The 20,589-nt window shown below is 49.3% G+C and overlaps 1 protein-coding gene across 5 annotated transcripts in view; it reads left to right on the top strand.

Annotated features, from left to right (window-relative positions):
* Window positions 1–433: 433 nt before the first annotated feature.
* Window positions 434–20,589, top strand: part of IQSEC3 (IQ motif and Sec7 domain ArfGEF 3) — a 114,266-nt gene continuing 94,110 nt past the window's right edge. For 4 of the 5 annotated variants that reach the window (XR_006518539.2, XR_006518540.2, XR_011496944.1 and 1 more), the window contains exon 1: window positions 434–1,128. Coding sequence is in view for 2 of the 5 variants with exons in the window: in XM_044756444.2 (XP_044612379.1) it covers window positions 578–1,128 (551 nt within the window). In the remaining 3 variants the exon portion in view is untranslated. The remainder of the gene's footprint in view (window positions 1,129–20,589) is intronic. The other variant, XM_044756445.2, reaches the window with a different exon arrangement.

The following is a 20,589-nucleotide window of genomic DNA, read 5'->3' as shown; positions in this document are numbered from 1 at the left end:
CTACGATCCTTGTGTTCCGGGGACTTTCCCAGCAGAATAGATTGTTGAGTACAAAAGAGCAAATGTGGCCTCTCCTCAGAAGGTCTTTAAGACGGACGCCCAGCTTCTGGGAAAAAGAATTCGTGACCCTTTCAGAGTCCCATGACTTCCTCTTCTTACATACATGTCTCTCTCCTACCCGTCCCACCGCACTTTCCCAGTATCACTACTTCCGCCTCGCCCGCTTTCTCTTTCTCGCTAGATTTACCTTGGCCATCTCGGGTCTCCTCCGTTTATCCCGCTCCCCTACCCTCTCTTTCACTCGCCTCCTTCCTTTCCTATCAGCCCTGCAGGATGCCGAACTCCTCACCAAGCCTAGAGGTGGGAGGGCGGGTGGGTGGGCCCTGGCGCCCGGTCCGCCCCTCGGTGCGTGTGCGAATGTCTGTGTGGCAGTGACGCGGCGCCGGCGGCGGGGAGGGAGGCTGGGCCCGCCGGAGAGGGAGGCGAGCGGATCGCTGGGGCTGCTCGGCTCCTGTGCGCCCTCGCACTCCCCGCCGCCCGCCCAGGCGCAGGCAGGGCGCAGGCGGCGGCGGGCGGCATGGAGAGCCTGCTGGAGAACCCGGTGCGTGCCGTGCTCTACCTCAAGGAGCTCACGGCCATCGTGCAGAACCAGCAGAGCCTCATCCACACCCAGCGCCAGCGCATCGACGAGCTGGAGCGGCGGCTGGACGAGCTAAGCGCCGAGAACCGCAGCCTGTGGGAGCACCAGCAGCTGCTGCAAGCCCAGCCTCCTCCCGGGCTCGTCGCCCCGTCGCCTGCCCCGCTGCCGGCTACCCCAGCCACCGCCGCCGCCGCGGCCGGGGCCCAGGAACCGGTCCCGAACCACGGACAGCTCCAGCCCGCAGCGCCACAGCCCGCGCCGGAGCAGCCACCGCTTCAGCACCACGGACAGCTCCTGGCGCAGCCCCAGCCGGGCCCCAGCAGCAGGGCTCACGCACCCCAGTCGCCCCACCAGCACCCGGTGGCGCCCGGGGCCGTCGCCGACAAGGAGAAGGAGCGTCCCCCGAGTTGTTGCGCTGCCGCTGGAACCCTCCTTCAGCACAAATCCCCCGCCGCCCTCGGCAAGGGCGTCCTGAGCAGGAGACCCGAGTGAGTGGGGAAGACGAGATGGGGGCTGTTGTGGTGGGAGAAACGGAAGCAATGGGTGTGAGGAGGAGACAAGGGGGAAATCGGGTGCACCTGAGAATCTGAAGGACTAGGGTAACATGAAGTGAGAAGGTGCTTGGGGGTAGAAGTGTGTCAAGGAGGTTTGGGGGAAAGGAGGTAATGATATCAGCGTTTGAGAGGGTTTGGGGGATGTTAGAGCAAAAGGGAATATCCAGACCATCACTGGGGGCAAGGCAGGAAAGAAAAGGTTTTAAGTGATTGAGGATGTTGGAAACTGGCAGGTTTTAAAAGGGACAAGACTGAGAGGAAGTTGGGGTAAAGATTAAACTGAAGAAAAGAAAACAGTTGAACATTTTTTTTAAGTTAGGAAAAATTTGGAAGGGAGTTTGGGCAGTAAAATTATTTGAATGGAGAGTGAGATATGAAAAAGAGGGAGGCTTGGCAAAGAGTTATGTTAAGAGCTTTAAAAGGCCTGGGTCCAGGAAGAGTAGAATTAGGGTCTACGGGAATTCAGGAGGCAGGGGATAAGGTGGAAAAGCAGGAATGATGAGAGAAAGCACGGGGCTGGAGGTAGAGGAAGATGAAGGGTAGGAGAAAGCATTTTCCAGAGGAATAAGCTGGCTCTTAAACTGATGCAGTGGGAGTCAAAGCCAGGAGTGGCTCATTTGGGGAAGCTTACTCTGCTCTGACCTGAGTGGGCACCTTTTTTCTGAATCCCCACAGAACGAAAGAAGTGCAAGGAAACAACCCAACCCCAGCTAATGGAGGACTCAGTTATAGCATGAGGATTCAGTCTGGTTATAGCATTTTCCTCTGCCTCAAGGAGGATTTCTGCGCAGGGTGGTTGGCTGTCATGGAAAGGGAACAAGGATGAAAGAGACAGTTGGCAAACGGAGTTGGTATTTGGATGTAATTCCTGTTTAAATCTCTCTGTTATGGCTAGTGACTGCAAACTTGTTTCCCCTCAGTTATTTGGTGATAACTGGACTCTCACATTGAGTCCCGAGAGAAATATGCTCATTGACCCCCAGTGAGGGACTCTAGGACCTCAAGCTCCTCCTTACTCTCAATATCCATGAACTAGGAATATGGGAAGAAGAGATGAAAGAGGATAGGAATATTCTCTCCTTTGTATTGGGAAGGCTGTGACCATGTTAGCTTCCTTTCTCTGATTAGACAGATGATGGGAGAACCTCATGGAAGAACAGCTCAGGGGAAATCAGTACCTCGTCAGCACCTGACCCTGACTGTGGTGATGCTAAGAGCTGGGTTTGGGGGAGGAGGGAGGAGAGCCAAGAATCCCATCTCCATCCAGTCTCGGCGTGCTTTAGGTCTGCGGATATTTGTGCAGATTTGACGTATTCCTTAAAAACTCATTTTCTTTTCAGATCTACTGTAGACTTAGAGAAGTTGGGTCAGGACATGTTAGCTGACAGAGTATATTTGACCAGAACCATGGGCTCTTAGGGGAACAGATCCAGGATAATCTGACTGGGCAGACCTATGGCATTTGATTCAAGCCCCAAGAAGATGTGGTTTTCTTCCCCAGCTCCCTCAATAGCCCATTGGCCCTTTCTTCAGCATCACAGTTTCCTTTCCGTCTCCGGAATAAAAAGCAGAAAGTCAATTTTCACCCAGTGCCCATGGCTCAAAAAAGGCAACGTCCTCCAAGATATGATGTGGATTTTTCCCCAAATAGAGGAAAAAGAACTCTTCCATTTCCCTGGGGGCAGCCACAGCTTCCTGGTAATTCTAGTTCGTCATCTGATTCCTCTCTTTACGCCCTTTAGTGTCTCCCTTCTTTTTCCACTACATCCCCATTTTCTTTGCATCCCTTCAAGGGACTGTGTGCACAAGAAGGATTGAGGAAAGACCATTTTTCTTAGACAAGGACTTTTCTGTGGCCCCTGAAGTAGCTTAGAGAGCCCAAACTCTCCTGCCTCGGTGCTCTTGCTGGGAATCCAAGGATTTAGGAACCACCTGGATTCCTATCCAGCCTCACATGTCAAAACCAGAGAGGAACTGTAGTGTCCTCATCTTTCCTTTTCTCTCGTCCTGCTTTTGCTTCCCAAGGGAGCAGAACAAAAATAAGAAATAATTAGAATGTGGAAGAGAGTGGAAGTTGTTGGAAATCTTTCACTTAGGAAGTTGTGCCAGGCACTAAGAGGTTAACGCCACGAGTAGCTCCTTGCTTCTCCAGATCCTCCAGCTTTTCCCCCTGCTCCCCAAGCCTGGACACCCAGAGACTTAGAGAGCGAGGATATGCATGCCTCCCCTCCTCCCTGCAGCCCTCTCTTCCCTTGGATATGAAATCATGGACATCTTGGCTGGATGAATGCCTTTTGAACCACTCATTTATTCCCACTGTTTTGCTTAGCTTCAACCCAAGTTTCCCCCACAGAACCTCCAAAAGGAATCATCTTTGCTGACTACATGTTTGGACCCACCCTGCTGTCCACCCATGACCCCCATTTCATATGTTTGTCTTCCTCTGCCCATGCCTCTCAATGGTGCAGGGCTAGATGCAGCCAGCAGGCAGAGAGATCTTCATGGACAGGGTGAGGTGAGGAGAGGAAGAGCAGAGCCAGCAGCTCTCTCTCTGATGTTTCTCCTGGGGATTTCCCTGCTGAATCAGTTCTCTACGGGGTGTGCTGAAGTAGGAGGAAGAGATGGCAGAGGGGGGATCTTCAGATCGTAATTTCGCTGTCAGTCTTTTCTCATTCCTTGATTTCCCTTCTCTGGCCTCATTAGAGTGAGAAGGTGGCCCTGGTGAGGCTGCTGACGGCTGGGAAGGGGTTCTCAGGAGCCAGGCATTGTATTAGATGCATTATCTCACCACACAGTTGGTCTCTTACCCCCAGAACTCCTTTTCCTGCCCAAATCCAGCAGAAAACAGGAGCCCAGGGGAACCTGGGACACGGAAATAATATATCATTTAATTCTCATCAGGTCTGCATTAGTATGCAGCCTGGCCTCTCTCCTCCTTCAGCTGAGGGAGATACAGAGGTGGTGGCCTTGGGGTTTGGGCCAAGGAAGCAATGATGTGGGGGTGGATGGGTGCAGACATATCATGGAAGAAAGACTCTCAAAGGGTTAAAACTCTTTCTCTGCTTGCTTCCTGGCTCTTGCTAAGCTCCAGCCCCCACTGCTTTCGCCTCTTAATGAAAGCAGCAATCGTAGCTTCCCTCTTTATTTTTTCAATCAAAGCTCACAGCATCCACAGAATTGATTATCCCTTTCCCGGCTGGAGCCAGAGCCTTAGCCTGGCCTGGAAGGCTCCTCCTTGCCAGACAAGCGCTTGACCCTACCTGAAGCTACTGGATTCAGTGCGACCACAGCTTCTCCGTTTGAGCACGTCTGCCCACCCACCCAGCCGTGCATTTAGCCATGGACCCAGGCTTGCCCATGTCCCCAAGCCCATAGGCAGAGGATTACTGGAGGTTAGGTAAGATTCTTGCATATAATTCAAATTCAGCTCCTACTCCAAACTCCCACCTGCAAGTGGCTATCAAATCTGAATGGTTCAGCAGCTCCCGTCCTCTCCTCTCTTCCTCCCTCCCTTGTCTTCCTCTCATACTCTTCCTCTTTCTCACTACTTTCCTCCCCTTTTTCCTTCCTTCTCTCTTCTCCTCTCCTTCCCTCTCCCTCAAACACTTTCTTGCTCCCATATTTTCTTCCTTCTTTTGCTTTCTTCCTATCTTTTGCTTCCACTGAAGGTGCAGGGGGAAGTCTCCTCCTCTCGACTCCCGCCCTTTAAGCGTGAAGTACTTCTTGGGTCTTCTTTTGAGCTCCCTGGTCTCATACTGACGGGAGGCTGGATGGTGGCTAGAAGACTGCTGGATGTGCTTTCTAGCCTGAGCTGTCTAAGACGCTGATTGGAGCAGGTGTCTCTGCTCCTACTGAGTCAGTGTTGTCGGCCTAGAGATGGCAGCTGATGACTGGCCCATCCTGGGAACTACTAAGAGAGTGTGAAGGTCTGTCAGTCAGTCAACTCTATGCATCAAGTGTCCAGTCCATTCAAAAGTCTGCATTCTGTGCTGTGGAAAGATAGGAAAGAAGCAAACAGTCTGCTCAACCTATGCGAGACACATATCCAGAAACATCCAAGCGAGTGTAAGCAGATTGCAGCTGCTTAGAGCTACCCTCTATCAGAACAGCGCAGGGTAAAAAGGGTGAGCATACAAACCATGTTCAGAGCCTAGAGAGGAGGGTTGCTTGGTTGGAGTCAAGGGTTTATGTCAGGAATAGTAAGAGCCAAGAATAACGGGAAGGGGGACAGACGCCAGAAGAGTCAGCCCTCGGAGACATCCGTATTGCATGTGCATAAACCCTCTCATGTTACAGTCCCCCTTACCCTAATCCCCTCAGGGCTAAACCCCTATCAGCAGGGTAAGGAGAGCCTCAGGCTCTCTGTCTACCTTGAGCCTAGAAGGCCTGCTTGCTGAGCAAGCAACATTGTGGCCGAGGCTCGCCAACCTGCCTATCTTCCTCTTCCCCAATCTCCAGTGGGGAGAGGACTTCTAGCTGGTAAGCTGGGAAATGGGGCAGGAATGAAGGCTCAGGAGAGGAGGAAGTGTGTGTCTTTCTGCTCACCTGGAAGCTGACACAGAATGGGCACCTGTAAAGACTTGCTGGCTCCTTTCTTTCCAAGGGCCAGACCACTGCTATTCCCTCCCTTTCATCCAAAAAGAACAGAATTCAAGAGAAACAAGTTTCCTCTGGGAAACTCCATTGCCTCCCTCACCAGGCCCTGTGCCTTGCTCCACCCATCTCTCTCCTTGCTTACTCCCAAGCCCTTCCCAGACCCACACAGTTGCCACCATGGGGCCTCACAAAGGCATCCTGGCACGTTTTCCCATTGGCCTGAAACCAAGCAAGAGAAGCAGCCATTGGTCCAGCTGATTCAGCAAATATCTGCACAGCCTAAGTTTCAAAGGTCACTTACGAAAAAAGACAGATGGGGTCAGTTCTGGGTGGAGAGTCAATGAAAAGGAGGGTAATACGAAAAAGGAGGAGAGAGCTGGGACAAATAGCTTGTCTATGGTCTGGAATGAGACTTGGATCCTGAATTTAAATCCCACGTAAAGCTTTTTAGACAGGCTGCCCTTGTTGCAGAGCCTAAACATTTCTTCACTGGAACCCAAACATACTCTCAGTGGCCTGGACACAGGGCAGCAGCAGCTTCGTAAGGGGTTTCTTAGTAAGCGGTCCTGGGGACACTCTCATTGCCTCTGGCAGATCCCCAAATGCAAGGCCATCTGGCAGGACCACCGAGCCTTGGGCCACTGTAGCTCCTTCCTCCTCTGCTTCTAGAAAAGCACAAGGTGCAGGTTCCCACACAAGCTGCAAAGGGCTTCTGGTTTCCACGGAGGAAAGGGGTGGTCCTCTCCATTTCAGGCAACGAGGGCATTAACAAACAAACAAACAAGGATCAGGTTAGAGTGAGGGAGAAATTAGATTTTCAAGCTGAAAAGAACATAAGGAAACCATAGAATCACAGAATTCTCAGGATTTAGGTGGTTGAGAACATGGACTTGGGAGGTGGGCATCCCTGGGTATGAACCCCACTCTACCACCACCAGCTGGGAGAGCTGACAGTCGTTATTTACCTGCCCTGAGGCTCTGTTTGTTCATTTATAAAGTGAGGAATAATATCTACTTCAAACAGTTGTTGTAAAATTTAAAAATTAGATATTTTCACGTGCTCGGTACTCTTTCGAGCACTATAGTAAGTGCTCAATACATGGAAGGCTTTCTACAGATAGAGAAAGCAGGGCTCACCCACAGTCAGACCACAGCGACGACTAGAATCCAGGTTCAGGGTCCTTCCATCCCTCCAGGCCACCTTTCCACATGTGCCCATCCTCTTCTCTCCACTACCTCTGGACAATGTGCACCCAAGCTATTCCAGACACACGAATGTGGCGCTGACCTTGAAACGCAGCCCACAGGACAAATCCACCCTCCCATAGTGATTCGTGATGAGGTCTCACAACTGTACAGCTGGGAAATGCTTCCTGAAGCCCAACTCACATCCTTCTGTTGCATTGTAAGATTATTTGCACTTCTCTTAAAGACGTCGAAGGGACCTGAGTTACCACCCAATGCCCCATGGTGACAGGAATGACCTCCCCCATTTTCTAAATAGGGAGACTACAGTCTCCCATAGTACACGGACTTGTCAAGGAGAAAAGTGGAGAGTGGGAGGGGTAGAGTCCGAACCAGGAAGCTGCTTCCCACTTCCCTGGAATGAAAGCTAGATCCATTTCTCCAGACCCTTCCATCCTTGGGTAGAAGGGTAGACCCGCTCTTTGCAGGACTCTGAGGTCAGAAAGCTCGATAGAACAGCAGGCAGGGACCAGGAAAATGAGAGGCCTGACGTGTTGTTGTGGGGTTTCTGGTGGTGGTTGGTGGGCAGTTGGGGGAAGACTCTGCGTCTCTGGTCAAGCCCAGAGGGTAAAAGAGTTTCTTCTCATAAGGACTTGCTTAGATGAAATACTTTCTAGGAAAAACAAAACAAATGGAAAAGAAAATATGGTGGGCATCTAAAATTCTCTCCCAGGGTGGTGTGGCTGTGAGGCCACCATAGGGGAAGACCACTCTGTGTGTCTGTGTGCGCGCATGTGTGTGTGTGTTGGGGTGCTGGGCAGGGCGCGGGGACGGGCTGTTTTGCTGCTGCTCTTTGTTTGGAAAAGTCCATCCAGGATGGTTACGTAATTCTGCAAGACTGGTGTGTGCTGAGTGGTACCGTTCCTCCCTGGCGGGCAGGCAGGCTATAGTGGACCGAGGGCAAGCAGGACGGTCCAAATCCCTGCCCACGCTCTGGGCTGGCATCAGCCATTCCCTCTGGGCCACAGCTCCAGGGGCTGGAGGGCTTTAGGAGCTGGACCAGGATGCCCTAGCCCATGTGTGGAGTCAGACAAATGTCAGAGCTGGAAAGGTCCTATCAGGATATTTGGTCCAAACTTCTCATTTGGCAAATGAGGAGACTATGGCCTGAGAGAGAAGTCACTGGTGCTTCCAAACTAGTTAGTGGCAGAACTAGGTTTAAAGCTCAGATTCTCTTAACGCTTCATCCAGTACTCTTGACAATACGTAGTGACAGACCAGAAGAACTGATCAGGACTGATCCATGGGTGTGCGGGCCAAACCTCAGCTAGCGTGCAGGGTTAGAGGACCCAGGGAGGTCTCTCTGCCTTCCAGAATATCTCACCTATGCCAGCAATTCCACAATTAGAGGAATTCTTTGGGTGCTTCAAGATTATCCACCTTGTTTAAATTCAAATTCTCCTAGGACAGGAGAAAAACAACACATTTAGCTATATCAGCCTTTTACGCTTCAGCATAAAAGAGTTTATTTGAGCGGTTTCCAAGAGCAGGTTTGATGAGGGAAGAGGATACCATGATGGCACTGGCTGACTAAGGGCCAGGGCAGGTGGCTCATAAGGAGTCGAAGGGCTCCTGAGGGAGGCTATTGAGAGCCTAAATGATCTTTACCTCGGCCATATTTTTCAGGGAACTGGCACTGCCTTGCCTGGTCTGGTAAGCAAAGGGGAGGGACCCAGGGCACCCCCACACTGGCTTGTCTTGCAAAAATACTTCTCTAGGCTGTGGAAGGGGTGCTTTCCCAATGAACTTCACGTGTAAGAATCATAAGGCAGAGGTTTAAGAGCATCCTGGTGCTTGGTAAGCTCTTTTGTCCTTTCTAGGATCTTAAAACAATTTTTTGGGTGACAAAATTTCATACAACTCTCTTGGAGTTGCCATGAGGCAGGAAGATGTGGGCAGGAAGGGCCAGTAGGTAGTAGAGGTTGGTGTCGCATGAGTCTGAAGAGGATGGGGGAGGAGAGGCTAACTCAACATCTAGTCGGTGTTTGATAAAGACTGGTTGAATGAATAAACTCTGAGTATGTAGGGCCCAGGCAGGCTCATCGATGGCGGGTGAAGGGTGGGGAGGGTGTGGTGTCAGGGCTGAGGAAGATCTCAGCCGGAGGGAGGCCCCACTGGGGCAGTAGGTTGTGCTTAGGCACAACAGCACAGTGTGTGTAGCTGAGCGTGTGTGAAAAGCTCGATCAGAGGTTCAGCTCTTAAGGCTGGCCATAGAGCGAGGGAGACGTGGGTGCTCCTCCCAGCTAACACATCCCACCCCAGTCCTATCTATGAGCATGGAGAGCCCTCCTCTCCCGCTGCCCCCAGCCTGTGCCCAGTCCAGTCCTCTGCCTGGGAAGCTACATTAAGAATAAATCACAAGAAAGCCCTTTGAGTGAGCATTTCAGCTCAATCACACACACACGCGCGCGACCTTGTCAGCAGGTGGAACTAACAATGGGCAATGGGTCTATGAGGATGAGAGGGAAAGGAAGCCTGAATTACGGCCGTGTTTCTGGGTGGAAGAGAGGAGAGCTGGGTTTTGGGGTTACCATCTGGCCTAAGAGATACACTAGGAAGCAGCACCCCAGGCTCCAGGCCTCTTATTCCTATTTCTCAACCAGACAATGTCAGCTGTGTTCAGGGAAACGTTAGGACACCGTTAAGGTGCGTGGGTGTGTGTACGGCATAGACGTGTTTGTGGGACTGAGTGGACAGCTGTGCATGGATGACTGTGTTACTAACAGGCTGGAGGAGTTAGATGACAACCCACACCACACAAAAGATGTGCAGGCCTCACAACAAAGCTCAGCACAGGCCTTCCTCCTGCCCATGCCACACTGTCTGGTCACACCATCAGGACTCTGGCTTCCTTCTCTTATCCTCGGCATGACTTGCTTCATCCCTCCTGGCCAGCCGGCTCCTCCTGCGTCTTCCTCTCCTGGCCTTCCACCCCTCACTCTGTCATCAGCTTGCAGGGTACCAGGCCTCTGGAGGAAGTGAGCTCCTGGGGACAAGCCTGCCTGGAGGGTGGGTGGGTGTAGGGGCAGGGCGCCTGGGACTCGGTTGTGGTGCGGTGTGTGGAAGCTCAGCAAGTGGGCAGCAGCGTGACACACAGAAAGCTGCACTGTGACTTTCCCATCTTGGCCTGGCTGCGGCCGGGGCCTGGCACCGCATCACCTCGCAGGGCTTTGGATATATCTGATCAAACCAGCCGTCGCCTTGCCTCCAATCAGGAACGCACTCCCCATCCCAGGCAGAGAAGCAAGGGAATTCCATAATTTCTTCCTTGATAAACGATTGCAATCTACCACAATTTTCATTCAACACAATAATTATTTTAAAACAGCAACAGAAACTCTGCAGAGCAGTTGGGAATCTCTTGCTTGTGTCTAGAGTCAGTATTTCTTGTGCACAGCCTGGTCTTTACAAACAGATGCCCTGGATGCTTCCAAGCTGGCTCACTCGACATCTTTAACATTCTTGGCTCTCCCTAACTCAAAAGCCCATCAGGGAAGGCCAAGGGAGCTCCGGAGGCAGGGAAGGGACTGTGGGGCAGCACCAGGGTGATGAGTCCTGATTGCTGTGCCCACTCACACAGATCCCAAGTGTAAGCTTGGAGCAAACCCCTCCCTTCTCTGGGCCTTGATTTCCCCTTCTTCCCAATGGGGACAATCAATCTTTCCTCGCCTTTTTGCCCCTCTCTGCTCTCAGCTCACCAAGCCTGTGGCAGCAGAGCTGTTAAGAGGTTGCTGCAGCGAGAAGGACCCAGCTTAGAGGCGAAAAGTGACTTCCAAATGATAAGAGCCTTGGGAAGGAGGCTCAGGATGGGGGACTGAGGGAGACGCGGAATTCACACACCTCTGTGGTCCCGTGTAGAGTGGCCTTGCTCTGCAGGCTAGGGAGGGATGCGGTGAATTTCACAGGGGCTTCCGGCTCTAAGTACCCCAGGGATTTCCACCGCGCTCCCTCTGGACATTAATGCGTAAAAACCGGGAGCGGCGGGAGGAAAGAGCCCAGCCTGCTCCTTCCCTGCCCCAGCCTGAGAGAGCCCCCTTCCTTCCTCCGGTCCCCTCTCGTACCTTCTGCCCCAAAACTCACTCGGACAGCCTGGGGAAAGCCCTTGCTCCTCCGGCCGCGGTCCCCCGGGGGCTTCTCTGTGGGGAGGTAATACAGAATCAGCTGTTGGCTGTGTGGGCGGGCTGGCGAGCTGCTGACAAGCAGGACGGAATCTCCCGGCCCACGCGCCCAACTCCGCGCTTCCCCGGGGGCGGCAGAGGCGGGCACCCCCGGCGCGGGGAAGCCGCACGCCCCCGCCGCCCCGCGCCCCCGGCCAGGCGAGGCGGTGCTGAGTCACCCGCTCAGGAAGCGCAGGCTGCGCGCCGTCCCCGCCCCGCGCCCCACCTGGGCGCCCAGGCTCCCCCAGGCCCGTGGCGCCTCCGCCCGCTTTCCGGGGCCCTCGCCGCGCCTCGCGCTCCCCATCGCCCCACCGCCGGCCTCCGCTCCCGCCCGCGGCCCGGCCAGTCTCTCGAGTCTGGCTGTTTCCCTCGTCCTTCCCACCCCCGCGGCCCTCTCCGACTCAGCCTGGCGCGCGCCCGCCTCCCGCCCACGGTGTCTGGGAGCACCCCCGCGCCGCCGACGGCGCCTCCTGGGAACCGAGGGGGAGAGAAAGGGGAGGGGAAGGGGCTTCCGTGCGGCGTCACCACCGGGCCGCTGCTGCTGCTGCTGCAGCCGCCCGGGCCCCAGACCCTGCCCCGCCCACCCTCTGCGCGCGCTGCGCCCCCGAGGGTGTGGACCCTCGCGCTGCACGTGAGCTCCTTTCCCGGCTCCGCAGGCCCCAACTCAGGCTGGTGTGAGTGGATTCCCTTTAGAGAAGAGGCGGGGACGGCTAAGAGGGTCATGGATCAGGATGGCGTCACTGAGGTCCAGCTTCCACCTCTCCTAGCCTTCCTTGTGGCCAAGACACTTCGGCGAAAGAATCCCAGCCCTGTCTTGGCCTCCGCATGTTTATACTTGTACTTTACTGCGTCACGGGATCTTAGAATTCTGGCCGGACCTAGGGTGGAGCATACGACTTCAGAGTGTGACGCTGGGTTTGAATCCTTACTCAGTCGTGTATCCACTGCATGATCTTGAGCAATGAATGACAGCTTGGTTTGTTTTTTCTTTTAAGATTTTATTTTTCCTTTTTCTCCCCAAAGCCCCCTGGTACATAGTTGTGTATTTTTTAGTTGTGGGTCCTTCCAGTTGTGGCATGTGGGACACCACCTCAGCCTGGCTTGATGAGCGGTGCCATGTCTGCACCCAGGATTGGAACTGGCTAAACCCTGGTCTGCGGAAGCAGAGCGTGTGAACTTAACCACTTGGCCACAGCCACGTGGCCCCCGACAGCTTAGTTTTTATCATCTACAAAATGGGGAAAGGACTGGTACTAACCTCCCAAGATTACTGTGAAAATTAAGGTGTAATGCCAGCATGGCGCCAGGCAAGCCGAGCGCCTCGGTGTAGTGAGGCCCCAAAGTATAGCAGTTGCTGGTATTTGGGGACTCGTCTGGCAAGAACCAGCCCAGAAGGTGCTTTTTGAAGGTAGGGTGCTCTTCCTCATCTTCCTGTGTCTTCCAGAGAGCTCACGAGTCTTTTTCGCCCTCTCTGACAGCCCCTCAGATATTTGAAGACATTCACCGCCCTCCCCTGGCATTCCCGTCTGCCATCTTCCCCCACCCCCGATCTTATTTTCATTCAGACCGACACACCTACACTGCTCCACATGACTGTGGAGCCTTACCTCATCACTGCTCTCCTAGAACAGGAGCTAGGAGGGACCCTGTGCCCAGGGGGTGTGGCCAGACCAGGGTGGGCTCACCCCTTGCTCCAACCAGGCAGGTTCTGGATCCTGCCTGGCTCTGGATGGCACCTAGGAACCCACTGGCTTTCTCAGTCCCAGGCCACAGATAGGATCTGTCAAACGGGGTCAGCAAACGCCTCTGGGCTCTTTCTGCTTGAGACTCTGTCCTCCGACTTCTGGCCACCTGTACGTGTGCACGTGGCTTTCATTTCAACACCAAAAATGCTGAACTTGTCCCATGGCCCTGTTGGTTGTCACTTTTCAATATGATTGTGTTCTTTTTTAAATTTAATTTACTTTTTTCAAATAGGTAATACATTGACATAGTACAGAATTGAAAAGATGTAAGAGTTTATAGTGAAAAGTGTCTCCTCTCCCTTGTTTCCAACTCACTCACCCCCACCGCCAGCCCTGCCCCCTAGCAACTACTGCCAGCAATTTCTCCTGTGTCCTTCCAGGAAATGTCGAGGGACATTCAAGCAGATATCTCCACATATATGTATACGTTTGTGGATGTGTGTGCACACGTATTTCTTTTCACACAAATGGCAGCATCCCATGCGCTGTTCGCCCCTTGCCTTTTTTCCCTCTAGTAATCTGTCTTGGTGGTCCTTCCTATTCAGTGTGAGAAGAGCTGCCTCGTTCTTGTTAACAGCTGTGAAGTCTTCCATTGTACGGCTGTGAACCTAGGGCCTTTCTTCTGGTCTGCTGAGAGTTTGGATGGCAAGCTCTGGGGAGCTGCCCCTGTTTAATCATCTGGGGCGGACTTTTCTGAGGGCGGGGGTGGGCAGGCCGAGATTACCGTGGCCCTCCAGCTGTTGACGCACTGCTGTGGACTCCCACAGACATTAGTGAACTGCGGTAGAAATCAGAGTCAGCGAGCGTGCTTCTCTACTGGAAACTCTTCTCCGCTCTTCTGGCTTGGCTCGCTTTTGTTCCCTGCAGCTCCCTTTATTGTCTGCTGTCACCAGGGTTGGGGGAGCTGCCAGCATGTCATAATCTGGTTCAAAAGGAGCCAAAGGTGAGTCCTAAAACCCCACCTCCTTCAGGAAGAAATAACCTGAGGCTCTCCCACCCAGGCTGAGCATACTCCAGTCCTTGCTAAGAATGAAATTAATTCTTTATTCCTGTGGCTTAAAAGTGCTTGTCTTCTGTGCTACAGAAATATATATTCATGGCATCTGTATTTTTTCTTTCACTTGACAAGTATTTATTGTCTACTGTGTGCCAGTTACTGTTCCAGGCACTGGGGTACAGCAGTGCACAACCCCCCCCCCCCCAAATCCCTTCATGAAGCTTCCAGACAAAAAATAAACGAGATTAAGAATTAAAACATATAGTACATCTGATGGGATAAGTGCTCTGGAGAAAAATAAAAGAGAGAAGGGGGCCTGCAGTTTCAAACAGGGAAGGCCTCGCTGAGAAGCCGGCACCTGAGCAAAGAGCTGGAGAAGGGAGTTCTGTGCGGTCTGGGCGGGAGCATTCCTGGCGGAGGCAGCAGGCAGCACAGGCTGGGAGGGAGCCTGCCTGGCCACTCAAGTAAGACAGGAGCAGAGGGAGCTCTGGGAGAGACTGAGGAGAGATCAGAGACGCGGGTGGGCATGGGGGGGGGGGGGTGGGGAGAGTGCAGGGGTGCAGCAGACCTTGTGAGAGAGTCTCTGCTGGGATTTCCAAATCCACCAGGCAGTGTTTGGAAATGTGTGGGGACATTTTAGTTGTCACAATGGCTGGCAGGGCTGAAGGGGAAAGTGTTGCTCTCCCGGCATTTAGTGGGTAAGGCTTAGGTCAGATATTGTATACTGCACAGAACAGGTCCCATAATGAAGAATTTTCCTGCCCCAAATACCAATGTGCCTTGTTGAGAAACACTGATAGGGCCTTGGAGTCCATTGTGAAGAGTTTGGCTCTTATTTAAGAAAAACTGGGAACCAGCGGATGGCTTTGAGCTAAGAATGCTTAAATGGACCCTCGGCTGCTGGGTTGAGTTTCAGTTGAGAATAGACTGAAGGAAGAAGCCAGAGGCAGGGAGATAAGGGGGCAGTGGTTGCAAAGTCCAGGTCGGAGGTGGAAGTAGCTTGGACCAGGGGTAGCAGCAGTGAAAACGGTGATAAGCAGTTAAACCAAACTACTTCCCGAGGGATTGACGTGGAGTGTGAGAGAAAGAGGAGCTGAGGGTGAGCCCAGGAGTTTGGGACTTAGTTATTGCAAGGATGAGGTGAGGAAGTCTGGGGCGAAGATGAGGGTCGAGTTTTAGAGGTGTTAAGTTTGAGATGCCTGCTAGACGCTCACGTGGAGAAGATTGGTAGGCACTTGAGTGGACTGGAGATACAAATTTGGGATGGCTTTGAAAGCCTTGAGACTGGATGATGCCACCAAAGAGCGAGAAAAGAAGACTAGAGAGGACCGGGGATGGAACCCCGGAGCCCGTCCTTGTCCAGAGGTGCGCATGGGAGAGGAGGAGCGGTCAAAGGAGGACCAAAGCTGAGAACCACGTGGTGTTCTAGCAAAGAGGCATTTCAACGAGGAGGGCAGGAAAGTAGAGTCCAGCACTGGAGTCGGTGAGAGATGAGGACAGTCCGTGGGCTGGATCAGTGTGGGTTTAAGAGACAAGGGGAAAGAGACAAGGGACATGTCCACCAAATGTGATGTGCGGACCTTGATGAGGTCCTGATTCAGACAAAGCAACTGTAAAAAGACATTTATTTATTTATTTATTTATTTTTTTATTAATGTTATGATAGATTACAACCTTTTGAGATTTCAGTTGTACATTTTTGTTAGTCATATTGTGGGTACACCACTTCCCCCTCCGTACCCTCCCCCCACCCCCCCTTTTCCCTGGTAACCACCGATCAGATCTCCTTCTCAATATACTAATTTCCACCTATGAGTGGAGTCATATAGAGTTCGTCTTTCTCTGACTGACTTATTTCGCTTAACATAATGCCCTCGAGGTCCATCCACGTTGTTGTGAATGGGCCAATTTCGTCTTTTTTTATGGCTGAGTAGTATTCCATTGTGTATATATACCACATCTTCTTTATCCAATCATCAGTTTCTGGGCATGTAGGCTGGTTCCACGTCTTGGCTATTGTAAATAATGCTGCGATGAACATAGGGGTGCAACGGACTCTTGAGATATCTGATATCAGGTTCTTAGGATAGATACCCAGTAATGGGATGGCTGGGTCATAGGGTATTTCTATTTTTAACTTTTTGAGAAATCTCCATACTGTTTTCCATAGTGGCTGTACCAGTTTGCATTCCCACCAACAGTGTATGAGGGTTCCTCTTTCTCCACAACCTCTCCAACATTTGTCGTTCTTGGTTTTGGATGTTTTTGCCAATCTAACGGGGGTAAGGTGATATCTTAGTGTAGTTTTGATTTGCATTTCCCTGATGATTAGCGATGATGAACATCTTTTCATGTGTCTATTGGCCATATTCATATCTTCTTTTGAGAAATGTCTGTTCATGTCCTCTGCCCATTTTTTGATCGGGTTGTTTGTTTTTTTGTTGTTAAGCCGTGTGAGTTCTTTGTATATTATGGAGATTAACCCTTTGTCGGATAAGTGGCTTGTAAATATTTTTTCCCAATTAGTGAGCTGTTTTTTTGTTTCAATTCTGTTTTCCCTTGCCTTGAAGAAGCTCTTTAGTCTGATGAAGTCCCATTTGTTTATTCTTTCTATTGTTTCCCTCAACTGAGGAGTTACAGTGTCCGAAAAGATTCTTTTGAAACTGATGTCAAAGAGTGTACTGCCTATATTCTCTTCCAAAAGACTTATTGTCTCAGGCCTAATCTTTAGGTCTTTGATCCATTTTGAGTTTATTTTGGTGTGTGGTGAAAAAGAATGGTCGATTTTCAATCTTTTGCATGTGGCTGACCAGTTTTCCCAGCACCATTTGTTGAAGAGACTTTCTTTTCTCCATTGTAGGCCCTCTGCTCCTTTGTCGAAGATTAGCTGTCCATAGATGTGTGGTTTTATCTCTGGGCTTTCAATTCTGTTCCATTGATCTGTGGACCTGTTTTTGTACCAGTACCATGCTGTTTTGATCACTGTAGCTTTGTAGTATGTTTTGAAATCGGGGATTGTGATTCCGCCGGCTTTGTTTTTCTTGCTCAGGATTGCTTTAGCAATTCGCGGTCTTTTGTTGCCCCATATGAATTTTAGGATTGTTTGTTCAATTTCTGTGAAGAATGTTCTTGGGATTCTGATTGGGATAGCATTGAATCTGTATATTGCTTTAGGTAGTATGGACATTTTAACTATGTTTATTCTTCCAATCCATGTGCAAGGAATGTCTTTCCATCTCTTTATGTCATCGTCAATTTCTTTCAAGAAAGTCTTGTAGTTTTCATTGTATAGATCCTTCACTTCCTTGGTTAAGTTTATCCCAAGGTATTTTATTCTTTTCGTTTCGATTGTGAATGGGATAGAGTTCTTGAGTTCTTTTTCTGTTAGTTTATTGTTAGTGTATAGAAATGCTACTGATTTATGCACGTTAATTTTATACCCTGCTACTTTGCTGTAGTTGTTGATTATTTCTAATAGTTTTTCTGTGGATTCTTTGGGGTTTTCTATGTATAAGATCATGTCGTCTGCAAACAATGAGAGTTTTACTTCTTCATTACCTATTTGGATTCCTTTTATTTCTTTTTCCTGCCGAATTGCTCTGGCCAGCACCTCCAGTACTATGTTGAATAGGAGTGGTGAAAGTGGGCACCCTTGTCTTGTTCCTGTCCTCAGAGGGATGGCTTTCAGCTTTTGTCCGTTGAGTATGATGTTTGCTGTGGGTCTATCATATATGGCCTTTATTATGTTGAGGTACTTTCCTTCTATACCCATTTTACTGAGGGTCTTTATCATAAATGGGTGTTGGATCTTGTCGAATGCTTTCTCTGCATCTATTGAGATGATCATGTGGTTTTTGTTTTTCATTTTGTTGATGTAGTGTATCACATTGATTGACTTGCGGATGTTGAACCATCCCTGTGTCCCTGGTATAAATCCCACTTGATCATGGTGTATAATCTTTTTGATGTATTGCTGTAATCGGTTTGCCAAAATTTTGTTGAGGATTTTTGCATCTATGTTCATCAGTGATATCGGCCTGTAGTTCTCCTTCTTTGTGTTGTCCTTGTCAGGTTTGGGGATCAGAGTGATGTTGGCTTCATAGAATGTGTTAGGGAGTTCTCCATCTTTCTCAATTTTCTGGAACAGTTTGAGGAGAATGGGTATTAAGTCTTCTTTGAATGTTTGGTAGAATTCTCCAGAGAAGCCGTCTGGTCCTGGACTCTTGTTTTTGGGGAGGTTTTTGATTACCGTTTCTATTTCCTTACTTGTGATAGGTCTATTCAGATTCTCCATTTCTTCCTGATTCAGTTTGGGGAGATTGTAGGAGTCTAGGAATTTGTCCATTTCTTCCAGGTTGTTCAATTTGTTGGCATATAGTTTTTCATAGTATTCTCTTATGATCTCTTGTATTTCATTGGTATCTGTTGTGATTTCTCCTCTGTCATTCCTGATTTTATTAATTTGCGATTTCTCTCTTTTTTTCTTGGTGAGTCTGGCTAGGGGTTTGTCAATTTTGTTAATTCTTTCGAAGAACCAACTCTTTGTTTCATTGATCCTTTCTATTGTCTTTTTTGTTTCAATATCGTTTATTTCTGCTCTTATTTTTATTATTTCCCTCCTTCTACTGACTCTGGGCTTTGTTTGTTCTTCTTTTTCTAGTTCTGTTAGGTGTCGTTTGAGGTTGCTTATGTGAGCTTTTTCTTGTTTAGTGAGGTGAGCCTGTATTGCGATGAATTTCCCTCTTAGGACTGCTTTTGCTGCATCCCAAATGATTTGGTATGTCGTGTTCTCATTTTCATTAGTCTCCAGATAAAATTTGATTTCTTCTTTAATTTCTTCAATGATCCATTGTTTGTTGAGAAGCGTGTTGTTTAGTCTCCACATTTTTGCACCTTTCTCTGCTTTTTTCTTGTAGTTGATTTCTAGTTTAATAGCATTATGATCAGAAAAGATGCTTGATATTATTTCAACTCTCTTGTATTTATTGATGTTTGCTTTGGTTCCCAAAATATGGTCAATCCTTGAGAAGGTTCCATGTGCACTTGAGAAGAATGTGTAACCTGCTGTTTTTGGATGAAGTGTTCTATATATATCTATTAAGTCCATCTGGTCTAATTTTTCATTTAATTCTATTATTTCCCTGTTGATTTTCTGTCTGGATGTTCTGTCCATTGGTGTTAATGGTGTGTTGAGGTCCCCTACTATTATTGTATTGTTGTTGATGTCTTCTTTTAGTTCTATTAAGAGTTGCTTTACAAATTTTGGTGCTCCTGTGTTGGGTGCGTATATATTTATAAGTGTTATGTCTTCTTGGTGGAGAGTCCCTTTTATCATTATATACTGTCCCTCTTTATCTTTCTTTATCTGTTTTGCTTTGAAATCTACCTTGTCTGATATTAGTATAGCGACACCTGCTTTCTTTTGTTCGTTATTAGCTTGGAGTATTGTTCTCCATCCCTTCACTCTGAGTCTGTGTTTGTCTTTGGGGCTGAGGTGTGTTTCCTGGAGGCAGCATATTGTTGGATCTTGTTCTTTGATCCATCCTGCCACTCTGTGTCTTTTGATTGGGGAGTTCAATCCATTTACATTTAGAGTGATTATTGAGACGTGGGGGCCTTCCACTCCCATTTTGTGTCTTGTTTTCCGGTTTTCTTCAGTTTCCTTTGTTTCTCGTCCCATGGTTTAATCTGTTCTGATGTAGAGCTGCTACTCTCTGTTGTTGTCCTTCTACTTATCTCCTCTGCTCTTGGTTTTGTAGCCCCTTTCCTTTTTTGGATTTTTCAGGAGTGAGGGTTTTCCTGAGGATTTCCTGAAGAGGAGGTTTTGTGGCAATAAACTCCCTTAATTTTTGTTTATCTGGAAAAGTTTTTATTTCTCCATCGTATTTGAAGGATATTTTCGCTGGGTAGAGAATTCTCGGCTGTAGATTTTTGTCCTTCAGATTTTTGAATATATCATTCCACTCTCTTCTAGCCTGTAAAGTTTCTGCCGAGAAATCTGCTGATAGCCTGATGGGGGTTCCTTTGTAGGTTAGTTTCTTTTGCCTGGCTGTCCTTAATATTTTCTCCTTGTCGTTGACTTTTGCTAGCTTCACTACTATATGTCGTGGAGTTGGTCTTCTTGCATTGATAAAGTTTGGAGATCTATTGGCTTCTGTCACCTGCAGATCCATCTCCCTCACCAGATTTGGGAAGTTCTCAGCCATTATTTCTTTGAATAGGTTTTCTGCCCCTTTCTCCTTCTCTTCTCCCTCTGGTATACCTATAATCCTTACGTTGCATCTCCTAATTGTGTCTGATAATTCTCGGAGAGTTTCTTCATTTCTTTTAAGTCTTGCTTCTCTCTCCTCCTCTGCCTGCAACAATTCTATATTGCCATCTTCCAAATTGCTAATTCTTTCCTCCATATTATCGGCCCTACTGTTCAGAGCATCTAGATTTTTCTTAATCTCCTCTATTGTGTTCTTCATTTCCAATATTTCTGTTTGGTTCTTCTTTATCGTATCAAACTCTTTTGTGACATAGCTCCTGAACTCGTTGAGTTGTCGGTCAGAGTTCTCTCTTAACTCATTGAGAATCTTAATGATGGCTGTTTTGAAGTCGTCATCATTTAGGTTATATATCTCATTTTCTTTGGGATTGTTTTCTGTGTATT

The sequence above is a fragment of the Equus asinus genome, chromosome 22 (assembly GCF_041296235.1).
Source record: "Equus asinus isolate D_3611 breed Donkey chromosome 22, EquAss-T2T_v2, whole genome shotgun sequence".
NCBI lineage: Eukaryota > Metazoa > Chordata > Mammalia > Perissodactyla > Equidae > Equus > Equus asinus.
Note: the sequence above shows the minus strand (reverse complement) of the source record. Positions and strands in the feature narration are given on the sequence as shown.